The 25,036-nt window shown below is 43.5% G+C and overlaps 1 protein-coding gene across 2 annotated transcripts; it reads left to right on the top strand.

Moving 5' to 3' along the window:
* Positions 1-10,219: 10,219 nt before the first annotated feature.
* SEC61A1 (SEC61 translocon subunit alpha 1) lies at positions 10,220-22,210 on the top strand. 2 transcript variants are annotated; one of them, XM_064156800.1, is made up of 12 exons: positions 10,220-10,262; positions 11,688-11,755; positions 12,248-12,313; positions 12,404-12,482; positions 13,497-13,628; positions 14,388-14,497; positions 14,703-14,856; positions 15,932-16,092; positions 16,839-17,036; positions 17,353-17,544; positions 18,986-19,062; positions 19,877-22,210. In XM_064156800.1, the coding sequence occupies exons 1-12, from the start codon at positions 10,256-10,258 to the stop codon at positions 20,061-20,063; spliced, it is 1,431 nt and encodes a 476-aa protein (XP_064012870.1). In that variant the 5' UTR covers positions 10,220-10,255; the 3' UTR covers positions 20,064-22,210. The 2 variants fall into 2 exon arrangements, with proteins under 2 accessions (XP_064012870.1, XP_064012872.1); XM_064156802.1 differs by lacking the exon at positions 10,220-10,262 and adding an exon at positions 10,893-10,939.
* The last annotated feature ends 2,826 nt before the right edge of the window (positions 22,211-25,036 follow it).

Raw genomic sequence — 25,036 nt, 5'->3', positions numbered from 1 at the left:
CCAGGAGGAGAATTTACTTTATTAATTTATGCTGCTGCTCAGAACTTTAAAAAAGAAAAGAAAAAGTCAGCAGCTTAAAAGGTAATTGACAAAGAGTTTGGAGTTCAAAGCTGATGAGGCTGCATCTGGAACACTGTGTCCAGGTCTGGGCCCCCCAGTGCAACAGGAAGATAGAAGTGCTTGAGAGAGTTCAGCGCAGAGCCACAAAGATGACTAAGGGAATGAAACATCTCTCTTACAAGAAGAGCCTGAGGGAGCTGGGGCTCTTTAGCTTGGAGAAGAGGAGACTGTGGGGTGACTTCATTAATGTTTGGAAATATGTGAAAGGTGAGTGCCAGGAGGCTGGAGCCAGGCTCTGCTTGGTGATGCCCTATGACAGGACAAGGGCCAGTGGGTGGGAGTTGAGGCAGAAGAAGTTTCATGTAAATATGAGGAGGAATTTTTTTCACTGTGAGGGTGACAGAACACTGGAACAGGCTGCCCAGGTGGGTTGTGGAGTCTCCCTCTCTGGAGATACTCAAAACCCACCTAGACACGTTCCTGTGTGATCTGGTATAGGTGATTCTGCTCTGACAGGGAGCTTGGACTGCATGAGCTTTCGAGGACCCTTCCAGACCCCAACATTCTGTGATTCGAGGGTTCAAAAGTGAAAGACTCAAATATAATTATTCAGCAAATTACAAATAGCCACAAAATAAACAGATTTGAGTTCTCTTCCAGGATTAAAAGCATAATTTTACATGTACAGCATTTCCTTTTCAAGTATGGATCTCACAATCCCTGCATGCAAAGTTGTTAACACATGACATGTTTCATTTGCATGAACAAGTTCTGCAATTACAGGCACAGCTCTGCCCCCCTCTTTGTGTGCACCACAACGGCACACGTTCACCTCCAAATGAAGAGTGTAACTCTAGGTCACTGTGGGCATGAGGTCATTCAAATTCAACATCCAAACACTGATTAGAAAAACAAGAGCCTGTTCAGCTGCGGGTTCAATGTCCATGCTGTTAGGGTTTGACTCCTGTCAGAACCTTCCAGCTGGACTAAGAGCATCCAGCATCACTGAAGACTGGATGACTTGAAAACCAGATGCCTGCCTCTTACTGGTACTTTTCCATTCCCAAATATAGGTCCAATATGGTTTTAGCATGAAAGGCATTTTTGCTCGTGCCTCATAAAATTCAAGATTAAATTAATGCTCTGTGCCAAAAGCTGTCTCTGCAAAGGTGTAAAGGCTCTCTTAGGCAGTTAATAGCTCTGATTTCTAGTCCTGGCCAACTTCCACGTGATGACTGTTACAATTAAGTTGGCAGATTTTTATGTAAATGAGTCCATTATCAGGACTACAGGTATCTGGTTACTAGGCTTATAGGTACTTAAGGGAAATGGGTATCAATATTTCCAAGACAAGCACTATTTTTCCCTTAGTGTTCCTTAGTGTTTCCTTACTTGTTTGGTTGTTTTTTTCCTCTCTGAACCATGTCTCCAGTTTGATGATTGAAGAACAGATTCTATAGGCAAAAGCTAGTTCTTAATCCCTAGAAATATGAATATGATTGGGTTATTTAGCACTATTAGAAGTTTTTTTACAGACTCCAGTTAAATAAGGCACAGTAAAACAAGTAGGGCATGAAAAAAAAAACCCACCAGATTTGGAGGCAGGGGTGGGTACAGAAAAAAATATGCTGGAGACTTCAAAGACCTTTAAAAAGGTAGGGGAAGGACACATGGGAAGCACTGAGACATTACAAAGAGACTTTATGTATTAACTGCAGACCTTTCAGTCCTCCTGAAATACTCACCTGTTGGTTTACCATAAACTGATACAATTTGTGGGCTGTCAGCTGAGAACCAGCCGTTATCAATCTAGTCTGGAGTTCCGTGGCCAGCAGTGGCTAACACTTATCCCCTGGGGAAGGATGTAAAGCCTCTTCATTCTTTTGGCATCTGTTTAAACTGCCCATATTGCATGTGCTGACAGTGGCAAGGATCTGCCTGGTCTTGCTTGCTGATCTGCATAATTGTGCCATAATTTGTCACAATTTGTTCCCCTGGTGGCACATATCAGCAAACAGAAAGTAGCTTTAGTACTGAGCTTCTTCTGAACCAGTAGCACTGCTATCACAGCAAACCTATGTGTTAGCTTTCACTTCTTATTGAAATATTGAGGTGTCAGTGGAAGATACAGGATGAAATGCTGGTCCTATTGAAGCCTTGCTGTTCCTTCACAAGATCAGGGTTTAGCTCTTCATATTACACAAGTGCATGTCATAGAGAAGGTCTGTCTTATCAGAGCCAGAATCAAGATCCCAGTTACTGAGAAAGCAATGCTGTAATACTGCCAGCTAAGAGCATGGCTGATTAAAGTTACAGTATTCTAAAGTATTTTAGGTACCTTATTAAGCATTGCCTTAAACACATGGAATAAAGTGAAGTTCTAGGAGTGCCTGACTGAACAAATTGGAGAAGTAAGGGTATGAGTCATAACAGGAGTTCAAGATTCAAAACATTTCATGCAAAGCAGTACAAAGACATTCAGTTTAACCTCTCATGTCCTGATAATGATGCTGGAAATACTTCTGCGCACTGCAATATTGGACTTATGCCTGGTGGAGAAGCTAAGCTTACTTCTTTTGATGTATCTAGGGCAATTCTATTTAATCAGCAGTTTGGGTATCTCATTTTAGATATCTAAATTGGAATTTTTTTTTCCAAATACCCACAGATAAAAACACCTGTGATCTTCAGGATAGGATAACATTTTGCATTTCTTACCCATCTGATCTTAAGAGAGATTAATTTCATGCCTTATAGGAGCCACAGGTTTCATCTTTTAGAATACACTGCTTCAATTAGGAGTCAGCTAGGCTAAAAGGAATTTTCATTTTTAAAGCCCCTTTCTATTATGGAGTCAGAGGATATGATGGGCTAGGAAAAAGAAGGGGGGGAAAAGTATAATTCACTCATCTTTTTATGTCAGTGAGACAGAAAGGCCTTTTCACACAGCATCTCCCATTGCCATGTATCTCTCATGGCCCTGTAATTAAAATGAAGTTCGAATCTATGTAAGAAATTGTTATTCCACGGTTCTCCAACTAGAAACTTGGCTTTCAGCATCTCCCCACTGCAGAAGATTCTTGTCTGCTTTTTAGCAGACTGCTTCAGATTTCTCAGATGAGCTGGGGCATAATCTCCCAAGTACAGACTAGACCAGTGCTGGGGTTTGAGTAGAATTGAGTAGAACTGAGCAGTCTGAAAAATAAGGAGAACAGGCAGGCTAATGCTAAGGTCACTCTGATAAGAAGCACAGCTGCAGGGAAGCGGTGTTGGGAAGGCTAGCAGAGAAGCTGAGAAAGTTAGCTGCTATCTGTAGCTGAGCTGTGCGAGGGGACCTTGAAGGGGGGCAGGCTGATCAGCCCTGGGAACAACTGAATGTTGCTGTTAGCAGAGCCTGTCAACAGTACACACACCTGTACTGAATCCACTATATGAGCATCACTCTTAGCTTCAATAAATGGACTGACCTTCTGTGTATTGTATTGGTATAAGCTTGTGCCTTTCCGGTCTCCTGCATGGACTTTGAGAAACCCAGCAGACCAGGAACTTGTAGCTCTCTTGATTTGCTTGTTTGAAACTAGCTAGAATGTTTTGGTGAGAAGAAATAGATAACAGTGCTGATGTCTACTTCACTCATAGGTTTGCTGAGAAGTATAAGAACAAGAATCCAAACATAGATAAGTTACTTCTTCTTCTGATGGGGAGCTCAGAGCTGCACTTTTTCTCTCTAGCCTCTCTGCCACCTCTGATTAATCCACTTCACTTCCTAACACCCTGGCCAAACCTCCATTCTTCCTTGGGACTAGGGTAAGGTTGAAAGGGGTGGGAGAAGGTGGAAGGGTGGTTGGGAGCCCTTCCTGGGGACTCAGGTTTCTGGGAGGGCTGCTGTGTTTCTGTATTACCGTTTACCTTGTATATTTCTGTATATAACTGTATATATAGTAAATATCTGCTTCTATATTGAGCTAAGCTGTAAATATAAGCTTCATGCAAATTTCCATAGCTGGCTGAGTCTAGTCTGGGTGATTTCCAAAGTGTGTGTGAGGTGGGTAACACCCAAACCATCACAGTTGAAATCAATGAAGTTTGGCTGTTGGCCTTTAAGAAGCTTGCAGTTAAGTCTCTTCCAGGTTAGCAGCATAGAAAATAATTTGGTTTAGAAATGTTGTCTCCTCAGGGTTCCATGAAGGTCAACCATATGCTCTTGCTCAACTGCTATTCAGACTATGAGCTTCTTATGACCTGAATTGTTTCACATATGCTACTGCCTCTAGAGCCCACCTACCTGGCTAGATAAATCTGTAAGGACATCTGACAAAGAACTTGTCAAGCAGCCTGAGAGACAGCATGGGGGTGGCAAGCAAAGAGGAGGTAAAACATGTCACAGTTTTGGTCGCTCCCTGGAACTCTGTCAGAGAATTGGAACTACAGCTGCTACATCTGAGCACGACTGCATGCAGGTCCCCACAGGCGTTTCTTTTCAAGCAGCCATGCTGAAGGGATCACAGAACAGTAGGGCTCGGAAGGGACCTCTGGAGACCATCAAGTTCAATCCCCCTGTTAAAGCAGGTTTGTCTATACCAGGATACATAAGAATGTCTCCAGGCAGCTGTTTCACAACCTCTCTGGGCAGCCTGTTCCAGTGCTCTGCCATCCTGAAAGGAAAGAAGTATTTCCTTATGTTTAGGTGGAACTTCCTGTGTCCTAGTGTGTGCCCATTGCCCCTCATCCTACACTGGGCACCAGGTCTCTTCATAGTGTAGCTGTGCTATGCATAGCAAGAGATCATCATGATCTCCCGAAGAAGGATGTTCTTCAGCATGAGAGTGGTGAGACCCTGGAATGGGTTGCCCAGGGAGGTGGTTGAGGCCCCATTGCTGGAGGTATTTAAGGTCAAGCTGGATGAGGCTCTGGCCAGCCTGATTTAGGGTAGGGTGTCCCTGCCCCTGGCAAGGGAGTTGGAACTGACTGATCCTTGTGGTCCCTTCCAACCCTGACTGATTATATGATTCCTGAAGCACCACAGACCTGAGCACTGTGTGGGGCACTGGGATCTATCTGCAGGAAGCTCCTTGCAGCACTGCAGGCTGTATCTGTATTACACTTAGCATAAGGACTTCTGGTCCTGAACGGGACCGTCGGGCATTGATTCACTATAACAATTAAATAATGATAGTAATAAAACTTCCCCACGCAGCTAGGCACATCTCATGCAAGCTGAGATGGCATCAAAAGTAAAGCAGTTCTTCCACCTTGTGGTTAGACAGATTAATACCGGCAGAGTTTGTGCATCAGAGATCACAGACTGCAGAAGAATACTGCTGCTGAACAGACCCAGCACACAAAGAAAGGGCTGTTGCTGTCACCAGACCTCACTTGCAGACAAATAATGAGTAGCCTTATTTTGCGAGGTGCATGTTTGTGTGTGTGTCTACACTGCCACAAGCGTATAAGTGCAGAGTTATGTAATGCCCTCTGCTGACCCCAGCCCACAGCAGCTATGAGACCTGGTGCTGCAACTGCTGAGTGCCTCCTTTGTCCTCTCACCTTGGGAAAAAAAGATATTTGTTCAATGCAACATGCAAAGCTTTGGCACACTGATAAGAGGTAGTGGTGTGGGAACAGAGTGTGAGCATGTCACAGATGTGGAAGCTGTGGTCTCTCCAGAGATTGTAGCCAGTTTCTGCGAGCAATGCCACTAGAGCTAAAAGGAGACATTGAGAGGCAAGAGAAAAAAATTGTCTGTGCTTTTCTCCCCATTTCTACTCTCCCTGTCTTCTGCTTTTTATCCCTGGCTATTGAAGAGATCAGATAATCTTTATTGTTTGTATCAGAGAATCTCTATTGATTGCATCAGAGTACACTGCAACACCACTGGGTCCAGTACACGTAGTCAGTTGCCACAGAGTGAACCTCAACTTCAAAAGTAGTAACTTTTATTAAGTAGTAACTTAAATGTCAGCTTTGTACCCATGCAGTTGATACACCATTTTGCAGTAAATGCTGTATGAAGCAGTGGAATTCAGAGATTAACAAACTTCTGAGCCAGTGAGCGAATGTGAATGTTTTTAATGATTCTAAACTGCACCATTTCCAAAGCAGGATTAACTTGGTTATATAAGGGGGATTGATTTGGTTCAAAGAAGACTAGCAGAGCGTGAAAAGAAGGAGCTGTTTAAAATCTAGGCCTGCTTCTCAGATATTGCTGTTCCCTAAAGAGCAGTTCATTAATTACATGCTATCCTCCTTCATCATCCCAGTTGTACCAGCCGACACCACTCTAAACCGAGTCTTCTTGCAAGAGGAGGTGCTTCCCACAGTGGAAAAATCAGCCCTAGTGTATCAAATACCCTTTTCTGTCACTCAGTCTGCAAGTGGCTGCCAAAATAGTTCCTCAAGATGAACTGGCAAAGTCAAGGAGTTACCCCAGGCCAACTTTGACCCAGTGTCTCACATGGCTTCACTGTAATAACTCCCCACAAACTGTATCTTCAGTTTCTTTTGCTCTTCTGTTCCACAGAGTGACAATTCATTATACAAAGGAGCTGAACTTGGCTCTTCTCTCTCTTTTATTTTAACTTCAGTTGGCAAGAGAGGATTTTTTTTTTCACTCTAAGGTCCTAGAGGGACAGCTTTCATCAATCATTTTCTCTACCTAGAAATGAAGTTCAGTGGCACATTTCAGCTGTAGCACTGTACCCTCTTCACCCAAAATGTGAAGTCGTTTTCACCCAGCATGTGCAAAACACTAATGACTTTTCAGCTTCCATATCTAAGTAGAGAATTCTGTGTATTATAAGTGTGCTGGGTTTGTTTGTTCATTTTTTTTACAGCAGGAAACCAAATTGTCTTACTGTCTACAATGAATTCTAGAAACAACAGGGCTCCAAGAAGTCTGATTGGTGGGACAGGCAAACAATAAGTTTATTCAATATTTTTACCTATTCTTATGTCATGGAAAAAGGCTACTGTCACAAAAAGCACATGTGATAGTGTCCTACAGAGCCAAGCTTTAAGGATAGACTTATCACTAAGGATAGACTTACCACATTCCCCTTGGAAGGGAAACAGACTTGAGACTCTAGGAGACTGGCACTATTATCTCTCAGAAGAGCAGTTACAATAAGAAGCCTGACAAGCCTCCCCTTAGGCTCTTTCAAAAATGCCCAAGCTTGATTCAGAGAGAACACATTTGAGGACACACTGTTAGTCTTCACGAGTGGAATTCATATTTTCTAACATCAAGTGTCTAAAATAGAGGTTCCTAGTTTGAAGTGGTCACCTTACTTTCCTCTACAATCGAGAGGTTAATACCTCTGGAAAACAGCTCATCTAATCCAAAAGCAGATGGTAAAGTGTTTCTACACTGCCCACAGAGAATCTAGAAAACTGCCTAGAGACCTGACTTCTAAAGGGCTAAAAGCAGATAGAATCATAGAATCAAACAGGTTGGAAGAGACCTCCAAGATCATCCAGGCCAACCCATCACCCAGCCCCATCCAATCAACTAGACCATGGCACTAAGTGCCTCATCCAGACTTTGCTTCAACACCTCTAGGGATGGCAACTCCACCACCTCCCTGGGCAGCCCATTCCAATGCCAATCACTCTCTCTGGCAAGAACTTCCTCCTAACATCCAGCTAGACCCTGGCATAACTTGAGCCTGTGTCCCCTTGTTCTGTCGCTGGTTACCTGGGAGAAGAGACCAACCCCACTTGACTACAACCTCCCTTCAGGCAGTTGTAGACAGTAATGAGCCATTTGGCTAAGGATAAAGCCACATTACACTTTCTAACACTGCAGTGATCTGGCATAGAGATGTTACCAGCATCTCTCACAACAATTCACATTATTTTAATAAATTCAGCAAATTCTGGTGTTTCATTTGCGTGCTTCTTTCATCAGTCCCCTGGACCACCACTGCTATTGTTTCCTTGCTCAGTCTTCTGCAAAAAAAAACCAAAACAAAACACTGATAGTTTTTCCTTCTTTTCCATGAGTAGGCTCTGGTAAACCAGGCACAGTGCTCAAAATGTAAGCCAAAATGATGTTAGCAAATCACCTTTGCAAGACAGCATGTGCACTTGGAAAGCAGTTGCTCTATCTGTAATTAGAAACAAGTGGGTAAACCAAGTTTTGATGTTTTAAAATAAGATGCTCTGGACAAGAGCTGGCTAAAAGATCCTCAGACCCACAAGACAGATGGAAATGTTGAAGATGATCCAAAGAAGTGCCCTGATTTGCACAGGTACAGATTCATAGAATCATAGAATCAACCAGGTTGGAAGAGACCCCCACGTGTAGAATTCAACAGTTCTAAGACGAGATGAATGGTTTTAGGAGCCTGGAGCAAGGCAGATATACTGTCCACCAAGAAAAATGAGAGAAGGAGAGAAAAGAACCAGGAAACTGGGATTAAGACTAGTTTTTCAAAGTGAATCTCAGAAAAGCAGCGCTCAAATAATCAAACAAAGCACACTAAGCGCCTAGAAAACGACAGGAAACAATTCTGGCTCAGGGAGGCTATATGCTGACTGTAATCGCGTGGTATTAATGCCTGTGTTTGCTTTTCTCTTTCCTCTAACCTCTGCTAACTTTTGTTTTCAGATTGGTGGCAACTCCTGCTGTAACGGCCTGGAAAGAGCACAGGACATTGTGCGGCTCTCAGGAAGAAGCACCTGCAGCAACAAGTCACTGTGCGCATATTGCGCCTGTTGGTGCTCCTGAGCGGTACAGCGCTGCGGTGGGTAGTGGCACCACGACGTGCCGGTCCTCTTGGGCACGTGGCACAGTGTTCCACGTTTTTGTCTCCTTTCTTCACCAGTCTTTCCTAGTTCGTTACAAGTCCATCTCAATCTGAGTGATTTAAATCTAGCCTCGGGAGGCAGCGACTGAGCCTCAGGGGTGACCTCATTGCTGTCTACAACTACCTGAAGGGAGGCTGTAGCCAGGTGGGATTGGTCTCTTCTGCCAGGCAACCAGCAACAGAACAAGAGGACACAGTCTCCAGTTGTGCCAGGGGAAGTCTAGGCTGGATGTTAGGAGGAAGTTTTTCACAGAGAGAGTGATTGGCATTGGAATGGGCTGCCCAGGGAGGTGGTGGAGTCACCATCCCTGGAGATGTTGAAGCCAAGCCTGGCTGAGGCACTTAGTTGATTGGACAGGACTGGGTGCTAGATTGGACTGGATGATCTTGGAGGTCTCTTCCAACCTGGTTGATTCTATGATTCTATGACTGGATGACACTGCAGAAGGGGGTACTGGCGTGGGGGCTTACTGCAGAGAAAGGGATAAAACATTGCACCGTAAAAGCACAAAATATTGTTTACTTATGAATTTAGCTGTTCAAGGCAGGATTGGACGTGGCTCAGGGGTGACCTTATTGCTGTCTACAACTACCTGAGGGGTGGTTGTGGCCAGGAGGAGGTTGCTCTCTTCTCTCAGGTGGCCAGCACCAGAACGAGAGGACACAGCCTCAAGCTGCACCAGGGGAGATTTAGGCTCGAGGTGAGGAGAAAGTTCTTCACTGAGAGAGTCATTGGACACTGGAATGGGCTGCCCGGGGAGGTGGTGGAGTCACAGTCCCTGGGGCTGTTCAAGGCAGGACTGGACGTGGCACTTGGTGCCATGGTCTAGCCTTGAGCTCTGTGGTAAAGGGTTGGACTTGATGATCTGTGAGGTCTCTTCCAACCTTGGTGATACTGTGATATCAGTTAAATCTCTCAAGTCAACGTCTCGGTTCTTGGTAGCTAAACCTTGCGTTCTTCCCATTAACCTGTGACCTCAGCGTCTGTTCAAGGTCGCTGATGCCTGCCCTAATGCTCATTGAGATGGCGGCTGGGGGACCGAGACTCCAACTACCAGCAAGCGGCGCGCCACCTCGTCACCTGATTGGCTGCACAGACCGCCGGGGAGCCAATAAGGATCAGGGGCCCTGCGTGCTGTCGGGGGGTGCGGTTCGCTCAGTCCGCAGCGCCTGATGGGAGTTGTAGGCGCTGTGCCGCCGCTGCGGCGGAGGGCGGGGGCGAGGCGGGCGCGGGCGCCTGCGCAGTGGCGGCGGCGCGGGGCGAGTGCGGCGCGTGGCAGGAAGCGGAAGGGGGCGGCCGCGCTCCAGCCCTGACGTGTCCCTCCGAGGCAGCTGCCGCCGCCGCTCGCTGCTCGCTCCCCGCTCCCCGCTCCCGTCCGGCGGCCGCCATGGGCAGTGAGTACAGGGGCGTCTCGGCTGGGCGGCGGGAAAGGAGGGCGGTGGGGATCTCTGCGGGTGCGAGACGGCCAGGCAGCCGCAGCTTAGCCACCGGCTCCCCTTTCACAGACACCTTAGGACAGGCCCTTCTCGGGGGCGGCGCGGCCGCCCCTGCCCCTCTTTAGGGGCCGCCGCTCTGCCCTCGCCTTGAGGCCTCAGCCCCCCCAGTTTGGCGCCGCGGTACTCCCTCCGTGGCCAGCCTCGCTTGGGCTTCCCTTCCTGTGATTTAGAAGCTCTCCATGGGTTTATGTGTTTATTTTCGCATTCTTGAAGATCTATTTCCTGGTTATGGAGATCTTCCTAGGGAAGGGAGATTGCTCTGTGATGCCCTGTGACCGGGCCGCTTGCCTGGCGGGCACTATCGAGTCCTGCCAACCTAGATCCAGTGTGCCTGGTGCGGTGGAGGCGGTTAGAGACGGGGATTCAAGTTTGGAGACTGGTCACGACACTCATCTGCATTGACAGACTGAGTTATAAACAGTGATCTGTAGTGCGGGAGTAATCTGAGTGAATGGAAGTCTTCAGTCTGCTGCCGTGAGGAAGAGCTGGAAAGCATCTTAATTGCTGTATTACTGTGGATGTTGGAGAGAATAACAGTTTGCTTTACACCACAATCCAGTGTAACTTTTCAGGCAGTTAAGTAAATAATTCTCATGGGCTGGTCTTAAAGTGTTATGGAATTGCCACTGAAGTTGCAGCATTCTGCAGAGAAGTGAAAAGCCACCAGGAATATCAGTTCTTCTGCATAGTACACATCTTTGTTCAAATCAGTCCAAAACATATATGCAGTCTTGGATTTGTCTTTGGTTAAGCATTAATGCCATTCAAAATTGGATCACTCTGCTGATAAAACTTGTGAGTGTGCAGATACACCTTTCGTGTACTTACAAAAAGATTAGGATTTTAATCTAAGGATATATCCCTGACTAGTCCCCTAACTAGGAGGTTGCATGAGGATTTCTGTTAACTAACTGGAATTGTTGTCTATGAACAGCGTCTAGGAATTGTGTGGCCCAAAAGTAACCCATGATTTAAAACTATCTTGCTTACTTTTTTTCCCAAGTGTTAGCCTAGAGGAGAAGCTACTATAAAACAAAAGTTCATACTGATAAACTCTTGCAAAACAATGGCAAAGGTGGGCTTTTTCACACTGACAGCTTACTCAGTAAAACAGGAAAACACTGACTTTTTGTTTTCTCTCTGTTCCCAGAACTAGCTGAATCTATGTTTAGAACAGATAAGAATTTAACTTAAAACCCACAGCAACAAACCATTGTCCTAAACTGGGAACTGTTGACATATGTGTATAAATGCAATTTTACTTGAGCTTTAGCCAGTGTTCTTCGTGTGTTCACTTTGTCTTTTAAACTGTTTTCCATACAGTAAAATTTCTTGAAGTAATCAAGCCCTTCTGTGTTATCTTGCCTGAAATCCAAAAGCCGGAGCGGAAGGTGAGTTAATAACATTGTCTTCATAGGCTGGTTAAGTACAGTATTTGCTGGTAGATGCAACCGAGCAGATATGGCTGTGCCACAGCAGTGATTGGTGTGATGTTGAAAGCAGTATATATCATAGTGGGTACTAGTTTAAAATAGCAGTCTGTCAATCTTTGCTTTTCTGTCCTGTGTTTGTTTTTTTCTCACCAGAAGCTTTTTCATATGTAAATCTAAGATGCATTTCTGTGGAAGTACTAGAACTCCTTCCTTTGGTACTGTTTATTTGAATTAAAGTTTCAGTAAAGCTTTGTGATTCTCCTTGGCCTTATATAGTATGAAAAGGATGAACAATGAGTTGTTTTCTTTAGGATGCCCTGTACTTTGTTCTTTCACAGGAAGATGAAGTGTGCTTTAGCAACTATGAAAATTTGCCTGATTGACTGTCTCTTGTTATCTTGACAGCTTTAGCATCTTTGGTTGTTTAGTTTGGTATTTTTTTTCCTTTAGATTCAGTTTAAGGAGAAGGTACTATGGACAGCTATCACACTCTTCATCTTCTTAGTATGCTGCCAGGTATGTTTCTATCTCTGTTTTTTAAGTAACAGCAGAAATATTTGATATCTCTGATTTAACCCTATTTTTCTCTGTTGGTTGTAAATGCAGATTCCCTTGTTTGGTATCATGTCATCAGACTCAGCAGACCCTTTCTACTGGATGAGAGTGATTTTGGCATCAAATAGAGGTATGGTCAGTCTTTCAGGGAGTGTTTTTAGCTCAAATCAAAACACTTTTTAGCTCATTCTTACATTGCACTCTATTTTAATGAAGGCAAAACCAAAGTAGAGAGAGAGGAGTCTGTTTAGATATTATGTGAAATCATAAACCAGTGTGACATTGGGAAAGGCACAGCTTTGTGGACAAAATGGCTTTATAAGTTGGCTGTGCACAATCTGTTCCATGTACAAAAAGCCAAGGAGTAGTTTAGAGGGGAAAGGATTAGGGAAGAAACAGTTCTTCATTACCCACATCGCTGCTGTTGCAATCTTCTGTATGTGTGTCAAGCATATCATACATGTGTTTTGATTTTTCTGTGTGACATCTTTCTTTGAGTCTGTCATGCAGAATATTGACGTGATAGCTTGTATGAATTTCAGTTTCTTGTAGAGGCTTTCCAATGCAGGTATGAATTAAAAGCAGCAACAGTTTCCTGAATTCATTTTGCCATTCTGTATCTTTGGGACTGTCTATTAGTTCATATCATAATGAGATGTGCATGAAAACACGACACGGCTTGATGTGCTCCTGAAAAATGTTTGGGCTTTCTTGTTTAAAATTGCAAGTAATAAAATGACTGATTGTGAGAGACAGAAAGCAGTTTCCTAACTTGTTTCATGCAGAGCAAATCCTGACAGCCAAAGTATTTTTGGTGAACGTAGTTTTTGCAGTACTGAGAAGTGCTGCAGTACTTATCAGACTGGCTTTTAACAAGCTCCCCTTATCATTGAAGCCCTTTACATTTATGAAGCCTTTGAGTTTTATATATTCTCTGTCATGAAGGGTGGAACACAACATTGAATTTCAAAGGTGCTTGGGGATAGTATGCCACATTGCTATCACAAACATTCAGTTTGGAAAAGACCCTCAGGATCCTCAAGTCCAACTGATACAAAGTTCAATATCCACAAGCACCACATCCAAACGACCCTTAAATATATCCAGAGTTGGTGACTTTCATTGTTCTTCCTATGCCTGACAGGTACATTGATGGAGCTGGGCATTTCACCTATTGTCACTTCTGGGCTCATCATGCAGCTCTTGGCAGGTGCTAAGATCATTGAAGTTGGTGACACCCCAAAGGACAGAGCTCTCTTCAATGGAGCACAGAAATGTGAGTAGCAGCTGATACTAAAGGCTGATGGCTTAGAGTATCAAACCCTAAGGATGGAAAATGTGAACTTAGCATGTGATGAGTGCTGGAGCCAGATAGATGGGGTTTTGTCATGCTCTGTGTTCATAGTGTGCTACAGGTTTCTGTATCCCCAGCTTTTTACTGGCTGCTGACTGGCTTGTTACCTGTTAAACTTCAGAAAGTTCTGATGAGGAAAAGTAGCTGTGCAGTTGGAGTTGTTGCTTAATCTTACTTGATAAACTGAGCACTGTGTAGCTGTGGAGCTCCAGCTTTTGAGCTGTGTGGGTCACTATTAACCTAAAGAGGTTAATGTTGATGAAGGTGTTTGTTGGAGTTGATTTTTACCTTGCAGTTTTAAGCATGGTTCTTCTCTCAGCAATATGACCTCTCTGCTAAGGGTATTCTTTAGCTATTTGGTGCTGTTCCATGCTACCTACTGGTCTATTTACTGGAGAAAAGAATCACGTTGCTAAGGTAATATCTTAACACACTTAGAATTTCCAATCTGTGTACCAGTCATAGGTAACCAAACCTGCTTGTTTCTGAAATGTCTATATTTGTATGTTCAGTACCAGACTTCAGACAGCAAACTCAGCTTGCCCTTGAATTTAAACATCCCGTGGCTTATGTATTCCTTCCCAACTTTCTCTACAAAGAAATTATTTTTATTTCTCCAGTTCCCCATTGACATAAATCTCCAGAAAAAATGCATGCTTTTTTTTGTTTTCTATTCTGCAGTGTTTGGAATGATCATTACTATTGGACAGTCTATTGTCTATGTAATGACTGGAATGTATGGAGACCCATCTGAGATGGGTCCTGGGATCTGCTTGCTTATTACAATTCAGGTAATTTCTAGTTCTCTGCTTACACTCCCTGTCTAAGTTAAAAAAATGAGCCTGAGGCACTGCCTGCCCTACATGCAGAACAGAAGATCAAAGTGTGCTTGCCTTCTCATCTATACATAGTCCTTCTTTAACTTTTAATACAAATTATTTTTATAACAAACATTAAAAGCACAGTAGTAATGCTCTGTGTGTTTTTTTACTGTAGCTTTTTGTTGCTGGATTGATAGTTCTGCTCTTGGATGAGCTCCTACAGAAAGGATATGGTCTTGGTTCTGGCATCTCTCTCTTCATTGCTACCAATATCTGTGAGACTATTGTGTGGAAAGCATTCAGCCCCACCACAGTGAACACAGGACGAGGTAATATGCCATGTAGTGAATCTTGTCAAAATAGCTCCTATGCAAGGTGCAAGTGCAAAGACATTTCTATTTAATTTTATAGTATCTCACAAGTTATTTCTTGAACTTGAATTTCTTGTGGTGCCATGATTAAAATTTTGATAGTGGTGTACTGATATTGTATTAACATTACTACCAAACTTACTGACAAATCTCATCTGTTTGTTTCTTCTTGCTTTTCTTACTCTTTACCCCAGAGACCTCTTTCTTCAAACCTATCAGGAGGTGCTCATAGAATCATAGAATGGCTTAGGTTGGAAGGGACCTCAAAGGTCATCCAGTTCAAATCCCCTGCCATAGGCAGGGACACCTCCCTCTAGAACAGGTCGCTCGAGGCCTCATCCAGCCTGGCCTTGAACACGTCCAGGGAGGGAGCATCCCACATCTCTGGGAAACCTGTGTCAGTGTTTCACCACCCTCACTGTAAAGAACTGTTTCGTAACATCTGGTTTGAATCTCCCCTCTTCTAGTTTAAACCCATTATCCCTTGTCCCGCCATTACAAGGCCTTGTAAATAGTCCCTTCCCAGCCTTCTTGTAGCCCCCTTCAGATACTGGGGGGTCTCCTTGAAGCCTTCTTGTCTCCAGGCTGAAGAGCCACAGCTCTTGTAGTCTATCCTCATAGCAGAGGTGCTGCAGCCCTCTGAGCATCTTCATGGTTCTCCTCTGGACTGGCTCCAGCAGTTCTATGTCCTTCTTGTGTTGGGGGCTCCAGAACTACACACAGTACTCCAGGTGGGGTCTGATGAGAACAGAATAAAGGGGCAGAATCACCTTTTGGTCTTGTTTGGTACTGTCTAATAGAAATTTTAAGTAAGGTTACTGCATTTGAGACAACGTTGGATTGTGATTTAGTTTCTAGGCCACTACAGGAGCATTTAAAGAAAATCTTGCAAGTAACATACCTGACATGAGAGATGACATGCTCAAGGTGCAAGAGATTTGGAGAAATCCCACTCTGAACCCTGCCTAAGAGGAGAAAGCACTGAAGTTTGAATATAATTACAGCTCACCTAAATTTTCTTTTCTGTTCCAAGGCATGGAATTTGAGGGAGCCATCATTGCTCTGTTCCATCTTCTGGCTACTCGCACTGACAAAGTCAGAGCTCTTCGTGAGGCCTTTTACCGTCAGAATCTCCCCAACCTTATGAATCTGATTGCCACCATCTTCGTCTTTGCTATTGTCATTTATTTCCAGGTCAGTTGGAACAAAAATAACTGTAAAACTGTTTGTATGGAAACAGAGCTATAATCTGCTTCTTTCTCCAGGAAGCTACGTTTTTATTTTCTGCTATCTTCAAAAGACTCATTTTTGTACCTGAATATCTGAATGTTCATTCAAAACTTGCCTCTCTTAGTCAGTTTCCACATTTAATGTAGCCACACAAAAGACTTGCGGCCTGCTTTTAAGTGTCTGGGGAAAACAAACACAACCACACACACACAAAGGAAGAAAACCCCTCAAAACTCAATCAAAGCACAACACAAAGAACCCAAATAAAAAACCCCAGATGATTGTGTGTATGCAATACTGCCTAACCTCAGTGGTGTTACTTTTTGGTGGAAGATACTTGGAAGTTTGCTAACATTTTTAAGCATGTCTGTGTTGTAGTGCTTGTTTGCAGCAAATTGCTGAGCAATATAAAAAGTTTTAGTATTTGTTTTCCTGGACACTGTCTTCAGTCTTCCTGAAATGTTCCATTTCTTCTGATGTCTTGGCCTTTCATATCTTCTTATGTGTGTGTGTTGAGGTGACCTCCAGGGCTTCCAGGCCCTTTGCAGAAGTGTTTGCACGATTTGCCCTCTGGATAAAGTATGTGTGCTTGCACAGAATGGCAGCAGGATGTTTTCTTGCTGTCGAGGCTTTGCACTTGGAATTTGTAACTTGTGATACAGATTTGTGTCCAGATATAATAGGAGATTTTCTTTTGATAACCTTTCCAGGGCTTTAGAGTGGATCTTCCCATCAAGTCTGCTCGCTACCGTGGCCAGTACAACACCTACCCTATCAAGCTGTTTTACACTTCCAACATTCCCATCATTCTTCAGTCTGCTCTGGTGTCAAACCTGTACGTGATCTCCCAGATGCTTTCTGCTCGTTTCAGTGGCAATTTGCTGGTTAGCCTGCTGGGCACTTGGTCTGTGAGTATTCCTTTTAATCTTGCATACAGCTTTGTGAGAACATCATTACAATGCATAGTTGAAGAGTTGGTCTTCTACAGGTGGTCACATATACGGAAACTCCTAAATAAATAGTTTATTTAAATTAACAGCAGAGTATGAGCCCTGCTGTGAGGACTGTAGATGTTAGGTCTCCATTTACCTTTTACCTTTGGGCTGTGTGTTTTTGCTGTTTCTTGTATGCCATTTATGATTTAAAAAGTTCTTGTGATTAAAAACCCAGGCTTAGCCCTAAGGGCTGAGAAAGTGAGAAAACTAACTTCTTGCTTCCTTCTAGGACACATCATCTGGAGGCCCTGCTCGTGCTTACCCAGTTGGTGGACTTTGTTATTATCTGTCACCTCCAGAGTCCTTTTCTTCAGTGTTAGAAGACCCTGTACATGCAGTTGTTTATATCGTATTTATGCTGGGCTCCTGTGCGTTCTTCTCTAAAACATGGATTGAAGTCTCTGGCTCCTCTGCCAAAGATGTAAGTTTAAAATGGTGAATTATGTAAGCTTATAAGATGAAAACAAATGCAGTAGACTGGCTTTTGTTCTGAAATGGCTGTTAATGCTGGTTATCTTGCTGGCAGTATTTGTTGCTTATATAAACAGGGCAGAATGGGGGTAATTTTTTCCCATTTACTGTTTTTTCTAAAACAACAGCAACAAAGCTCAAATGATTGCTTTTGTTGGCATCAGGAGACTTTGAGCATTGCTGTGTAATGTATGGATGTGGGGACAGGTAAATTGACAAAGAAATATAGAAACTCTTCCAGTCCCAAATGGCAGATGCACCATGTGCAAAGCAGTTGCCAGTTAAAGATGCTGCAGTTAAAGCTTGACTACCCATGCCTGACATAGGGCATTCTTAACTTCTCTTTGATAAGGTTAACTAGGGGGTATTTTTATCCTGAGAGCACTGATAGCAGAGAACATAGTGCAGTGCATTAATATACCCAAGCTTAGTTTCACAAAATCTCCACTTGTTAAAGGGTATTTGATATTCAGCAACTATACCCTTCTGAAATTGGAATTGGAAAACAAGATGGAAAATAGTTGTCATTGTGGTCTGTTTGTATTGTGTGGTTTTGGGTTTGAAATCAAATTTGGCAGCCATATGGAGTGGTTTAATCCATTCTTTAACAAATGAGTAATAATTACATAGTTACTGTAGCACTCTTGTTTTGGACTTGAATCTGGCTGCTTATTGTCAGGCGTTCAGGGAGGCACTCACAGCCATGTATAGCCAAGGTTTTATTTCCCTGTAAACCAGCAGCTTTTAACACTTTAATATACTTCCCTGATATTGAATAAAATTGTGTTAAGTTCATGTAAACCATGTCAGAAGTAAAAATTGATACATAATTTTTATAAGTGTCCATTATATAGTGGAAGAATGGTAACTTAATTGTTTCTTTTCTCAGTACATTGGAATTCAGCAGTAAGCACCTTCAGAAGTTCTCCTGCAGGAGTTTTGGTTCCCTTCAGATATCAGTAGAATGCTTACAGGGCTCTATAGTACAATTGCAAAAACACCATGTAAGGATAATGTTCCAAGAAGGGATTCTTTCTAAGTCATACAGTTTCTAGTACGGCCCCAGTTAGCTAAACTTCATGTGGGAAACTGCAGTGAATACTTTGTAAAGTGGTTTTGCTAAAGTCTGCTGAACTCTAACCAAGAGAAGGTTAGGTAGCAGAGCAGGAATTGAATTATGTGTATGAGAACCTACCCTTTCCAGATTTACCTCTTCTCAATAGCTCCAGAATTACCCAGAAAGCTTTGTGTGGGTAATTTCCACAGTGTGGAAGAGTTAAAATGCTGGATATTTACTGAAACATCTTGCTTCTGGTTTCCCATAGTACCGAGTACTGTTGCCTTGGCAAATGATGCTAAACTTACTTGCACCATTCCTTGCTTCATTACAGGTTGCCAAACAATTGAAAGAACAACAAATGGTAATGCGAGGCCACAGAGAAACTTCAATGGTACATGAACTAAACAGGTGAGCCACAGGTTTCACAGACTATTAATGCAAAGTGTTACGGGGCAACATGCAGGCAGATTTGCTTTGACTTCCATTCTCCTAGAACATACTTTAGTGTTACATGTGTGGGACAAAACATGGCCTCGTTAATAGCAGGTTTGTACAGCAGAGTGTGTTCTTGCCTTACAATTAGACAATGCACTTCAATTTTATCCTGATAGCTAATAGTGACTGTCTGAGTGTACTTGACTACTTCAAAGTGACACACAAGTGTTTTTTCACTGAGATTTTTAATGCTGTTTTCACACAGACCTTGCTCTTAAATCAAGTAGTTACTTAAATCCAGGCATGGATTGGACTCCAGGTTTTCTAAATCTCCTTCATGTTACAGAAATGTTGTTAGGACTTTCGATTTAAATCACCTGCAGATTTCAAAGCTAGGAGCCATAAGCATCTTTGTGCTTGATTGCAGTGTAGACTGTAGTAACTTGTTAGCAGTTTTCACCTCCAGTCAGGTCAAGCTTTTTATTTCCTTATTGTATAGAGCTTCCTGGCACTATTGCATGTTCCTTATCTTGGATTGTAGACGCATGAAAAGAGAGTAGTGTGCCACTGACATTTTTTCCATTCATGTAGTGTCATTTCTTTTTTCTTAATCACCTGCTCAGATGATCTCTGTAGTGTTCTTTCTGTTATGAGATTGCTTTCCTAGGAAAAAAACTGCCTCTGACTTAGATATTTTCCATATAGACACTACTAACTCTAGTACATTTCCTATTAGAGTTTGCTCAGGATATTGACACCTTTCCTGTTCTTACTTCGTGTTTTGCAGGTACATCCCTACAGCTGCTGCATTTGGTGGTCTCTGTATCGGTGCTCTCTCTGTCTTGGCAGACTTTCTTGGGGCAATTGGGTCAGGAACTGGAATTTTGCTCGCTGTCACTATCATTTATCAGTACTTTGAGATCTTTGTAAAGGAACAAAGTGAAGTTGGCAGTATGGGAGCTCTTCTTTTCTAAACCTGGCTTCTCATGGACCCAGGAAAGAGAGGAGGAACATTCTCAAGATACAGCCAGTCAGGTGAAAAGAAGTGACATAAACTTGAGGATAATATCATGCTATTTGAACACATATTTTAATAATGTTTCCAAAGCACGTTCCATTATGTTCAAACTTTTCTAGCATACTGTTTGCATTTTATAAAAGACAGAAAATGTGCAAAAAACTTTTTTTGGAGAAACTCTTTTTTAATTGTGTTAGCTTCCTGAATTGGATTGAGTTCAGTAACTCTTGAAATTTTTTTGAGCCTGTTTCAAATTTAGTATACCTGAAGCCTTTACAGGTTTTAGTAGTTGTTTCATAAATGACTGTTTGGAAGGGTTTGGGGTTTTTTTTGTCACCATTTAACTTGGGTTTGCAGCTCCTTTGCAGTAGTGGTGAGAAGAAAAATCTCTCCCTCTAATGCTCACGTTCCATAACCATGGTTGTAAGCACAAACAGTGTTTAATATGTCCAGGTTTGTGTTTGGGGTGTTTTCCAGTATGGCAGATTTGGAAGGCAGTTGTTTCTTTTTCCTAACTGATGTCTTCAATATCAGATGTTTTGTCTTGTAATTGCTGTGCTAGACCTTGTCAGATGTTGAATATTGGCTCGAGACTGTTGTCAAGTTTCTGTATAAGATAGGAGTGTGTGCTTTCCCACCACCCCTCCTTCATAAGCAGAACACTCAGGTCAGTCACGATTCTGCCAGAGTCTGTGCCTAAATGTTGCAACTTTGAAACTTGGTCATACAGGCAGCTTTGTAAAACCTTTTAATTAGTTTTCATTGTCATTAGCAGTAGTACTTCTTTTCAGATAGCATCAGAACTAGAAGTGGGTGTTATGGCTGCTTAGATGCAGGTCTGCTTGTGCTCTTTGCAAAGTTTCACTGATAATAAATTCTGGGCTTGTAGCAATTGGGAGGTTATCAGATTACTCATATCTACTGAATTTTGGGTCTCATTACCACAAAGGACTCTGAAGAGTCTGTGTTACTTGTCTGTTTCTGCAGATCTTGATGAGACCCCTGTCAGATAATTCTTAGTTGCTTATGTAAAAGACTTTTCCATCCTATAATCTCATTTACTTGAGTACTTTTTCAGAAGGTATTAGGACTTTTTTTGAAGATGACACCTTCAAACTGTAAAAGGTACAGTAAAAGGCTTTAAGGGACCAGAATACAACTTCATTTTCCAATTTTAGTGTAGATTGTCAGAACTGCTCAGGTGCCTAGGACCAAATGCAAATACCTGTGTATGAGTCTTGTAAATATGCTTTTCCTTGGTCAGTATTGAACAAGGTGGAAACCCAACTGAGGAGTTAGAATGCTGGAGTGTTTCCCTGTGCTGCATCAACAAACCTTCACTTCTGTGTGTTGGGCTGACAGTGTGTGAATTACTGTTTCTGCTTGGAGTGGTGAGACTCTGTTACATACCCAAGGAGCACAGATTCCATCCCGAAGCCCATGTTGATGCACCGAGCTCAAAGGCCAAATGCATGAGAAAGCTGCAAGTTTGGAATGAGATGTACCTCTCAATAAAAGTGAAATTCCAGGGATGAGGTTCACAATTGGAAAAAGAACGAAATTATTGGGATATAGTACCTGTGAAATGCTCACTACCAGCCCTTTGCTATTACTTCACACTACGTTTGATAATTTTTCTGTCTGTCCTAAAGTACTAGTATGCCACAGCACAGTTTGGATGTGAAATAAGAGAGTTTAAAAGTGACTTTCAAAGGAGAGGGGAAGGAGCATGGTTATGGTGGTTCTGCTTTGGGGATTTTTTTACTGTTGTTTATCTGGGAATTCCAACACACATTTTGTTTTGACATGAAAAGGACTCCACTTTTGGGCACACAGCTCTGGCTGGGCTGGAGCTGTACTTGTATTTCTGGTCATATCATCTCTTTGAACTGGGTGCAGCTTAGACCGTTAGCTGTTCTGTGTCTAAGCAGCACTTGTTCTGTGCATCTGTATTTTTGTTGTCTAGTGGTGAAATCTTTGTCTATTTTCAAGCAGCTATGTCCTCGAAGCAGGACCTGCTGATCTTACAGTGGATGTTCACAAAAAGAAGTAATGCCTAAACAATCTGCTTTATAACAAAATAAAGAACATCTTTGGAGCTAATGCCTGCATTTTGGTGTTTTGAATGTTGATGCCACTCTTAACACTTGTAGAATGACTTTGGGGGCCTATGAGACTGAAAGCAATCCCTTTCTAAACAGCTGTGTAGAGTCTGCCTGGAAAATTGCTCCACGGTCTTCTCTCAAGAGTAGGTTGCCAAAATAACAGAACCTTAACATACCTCTGGCCTTTCCTGTTCTAGAAAAGCTGTAAATCCAAAGGTACTGCCCAAGTCAGTGGTGGGAGAGTGAGGTAATGGTGCACCTGTTTAACAAAGATTTTATTTCCATATGGAGTGGTGCCCATCTTCTAGAATTATAATAGTAACAGAATCCTAACTGAAAAGGACTAACACACAAACCTGTGATCTTCCCAATATTGTTTTGCCCCCCTGAGTTTTTAAACTTAACTTGAACTAAGGAAAAAAAAATCTCCTAAATAGACATATACTAGTACTTAAAGGGGAATTAGAGTGCTGAGTGGAAGAAGTTGCATGATTTTGATTATGTATTAGAACACCAGCTCAGCTTCTCCCTGGGAAGCTTGCATTAGTATCTGTGGTTGCTGTCATCATACATCTGATCCCAGATGTCATTGAAGTCACTGCAGATGTGATGAGTTACCCGCAAGGCAGGTGGGTGAAATTCCAACGCCAAGGCAATGTCTGACATCTACTTTCTGTTAGTAGTATTTTAAGTGCAAGATTCACTTCTTGCACTGTGGGATTTCATGTGAAAACTTGGGACATAGCACTTAGGTGCTGGGTGTTGGATTTTTGTCCCTGTCAGCATTACTCAGGAAGCCTTAACAATCTGGTTTATTCCAGTTCACTTATTCCTAGGCCCTACCCCACAGAATTCTGAGATGCCAAACACAGGCACTTTTAGAACATAGTGTTTAGATTTTTTGGTTTTCAAAGTCCTGTTGGCTGCAAGTATAAAGGTTGTTGCTTTACTTTGTGAAATGTTTCATGGCTGTGCTCCCTCGATGTCTTCTGGGGATAGCCCTGGCCCTGCAAACAGGCTGTCAGCTTGCAAAATGGATTTCTCAGCCAGTTTTTGGCAGAGGGGAGGCTTAGTGCCCTAGTAACTGCTTTTCCTAATTGTTCCCTCTTGGAGCAAGGAAGAACAAGCTTTAGGTGGCTTTCAGTTTTATCACAGCTTTGGGGAGTTCGGGGCAGGGTTCTGGAAGCCGTTTGCTTCCTCGCGTCCTGTGCCACAGCTGATGGGTCCTCAATCAGCCCCTGCTCCTGAAACCCCTTCTCGACGCATTGCTGTGCACTGAATGCACACCGACTCTGTCCCGCAGCCAGTGCCTGACCTGTCATGCGACAGCCACAGGCCATTATCACCAGCGAAGAAGGGACAAGGGGTGCAGGAGAAGGAGCCCAGTGACATTTCGGAAGCTTTCTTTGGCGCGGTGCGCGGCTCAGCAGCCTGCCGCATCCCTTTCCCCTGCTGCTCCCTCTGCCAGCTTTCTGACATGAGCCCCCAGCCTGTCCCAGCTTCCTGACTGAAAAGGTCAGGGTTTGAACTGCGGCCAGCGGCGCTGCTGGCAGCCTCCCAGGGGAGCCGTGCAGGTGTTCAAACAATGCCCGCTTGTCTAGGGGGGGCGGCTCTGGCCGGCGGGCTCCGCAGACCCTCCCCGCACGACAGGCGCTGGCACTCGGAGGGGAGCACTTGCCCGCCTGGTGGCAATATTACACCGCGCTGCGAGGCTGCGGTCCGGGCCGCTGGGATGCCCTTAAGTATGTCCCGCCCGACCGCGCTGCTGCCTGCCGTGCCGTGTAACGACTTGGAGCGGGCTACACCAATATTCGTTTGTACTTCCTCGAATGAGGGCAAGAATTGGGTTTGTTTAAAGCTGAAACGCTGCAAATGATTATCTCCTCGGCGAGTTTCTGCTGTTAGAAGAGGGTATCTATTTTCCAAGTAAGCTGGGTGTCAAGGAGCAGCTGCCGCTATGGCCACCTCGTCTGCTAAATACACGATCTAAGCCTAGACTGAGACAGCCTGTGGGATCGGAAAGGAGACGAAGAAAGAAGCATTTTAAAGCAAAATCAATATTCTAAGCTGAGGAGGAAATTGATCAGCTAGACTGCAAGCTGATGGGTTATAATGCTCTACTGGAGGGAGCTGCTAAAATTGGATCTCTCCTGTGGGCCAGGTTCTAGCAATCCGCTGGCTGTTGCTAATGTGACAGTAGCCAAGCTGGCAGCACTTGGCAGAAAGGAGGTACCCTGGCAATCGGCACCTCCCTTGACAGTTGTATCTAGGGGGTAAGAGACTGAATGAGCACAGACACGATACACTTTGTCATCGCCGAGTGGGCTGTCAAGGTCAGAGATGGAACGTGTGCTCTGAGACGTTCCTTGCTGGAGAACAAGGCTGGGCCAGTCAATGTTCCAGCAACATGAATGCCTGGGAGTTTAAAACAGAGGGAAGAAAGAAAACCCAGAACAGTTAGGATATAGATTTTTTTTTTAAAGCTGATCTGGACATATTTTTGTTTGGTTTGCAGAAAATTTGCTACGTGACATATAAAACCCCCCAGGTTCCCCTTCTTCTGTATGATAATTTAAGTAGATGGTTCCAAAAATTGTGTGAGCAGTGTGGGGAAGTATTAGCTATCTGAAATCTGAGCTGAGTGCTATCTACTATCGGGGAAATTTAGGCTGGAGGTGAGGAGAAAGTTCTTCACTGAGAGAGTCATTGGACACTGGAATGGGCTGCCCGGGGAGGTGGTGGAGTCGCCGTCCCTGGAGCTGTTCAAGGCAGGATTGGACGTGGCACTTGGTGCCATGGTCTAGCCTTGAGCTCTGTGGTAAAG

This window comes from Pogoniulus pusillus, chromosome 16 (assembly GCF_015220805.1).
Source record: "Pogoniulus pusillus isolate bPogPus1 chromosome 16, bPogPus1.pri, whole genome shotgun sequence".
Taxonomy (NCBI): domain Eukaryota; kingdom Metazoa; phylum Chordata; class Aves; order Piciformes; family Lybiidae; genus Pogoniulus; species Pogoniulus pusillus.
This window is presented reverse-complemented; position numbering and strand designations above follow the sequence as displayed.

What these genes read in the sequence shown, in the direction of transcription:
- SEC61A1 (XM_064156800.1), top strand. An exon ending in GCCTGCTGGGCACTTGGTCT is followed by an intron (nt 17,037 to 17,352) that starts GTGAGTATTCCT and finishes GCTTCCTTCTAG; the next exon opens with GACACATCATCTGGAGGCCC. An exon ending in CTGGCTCCTCTGCCAAAGAT is followed by an intron (nt 17,545 to 18,985) that starts GTAAGTTTAAAA and finishes GCTTCATTACAG; the next exon opens with GTTGCCAAACAATTGAAAGA.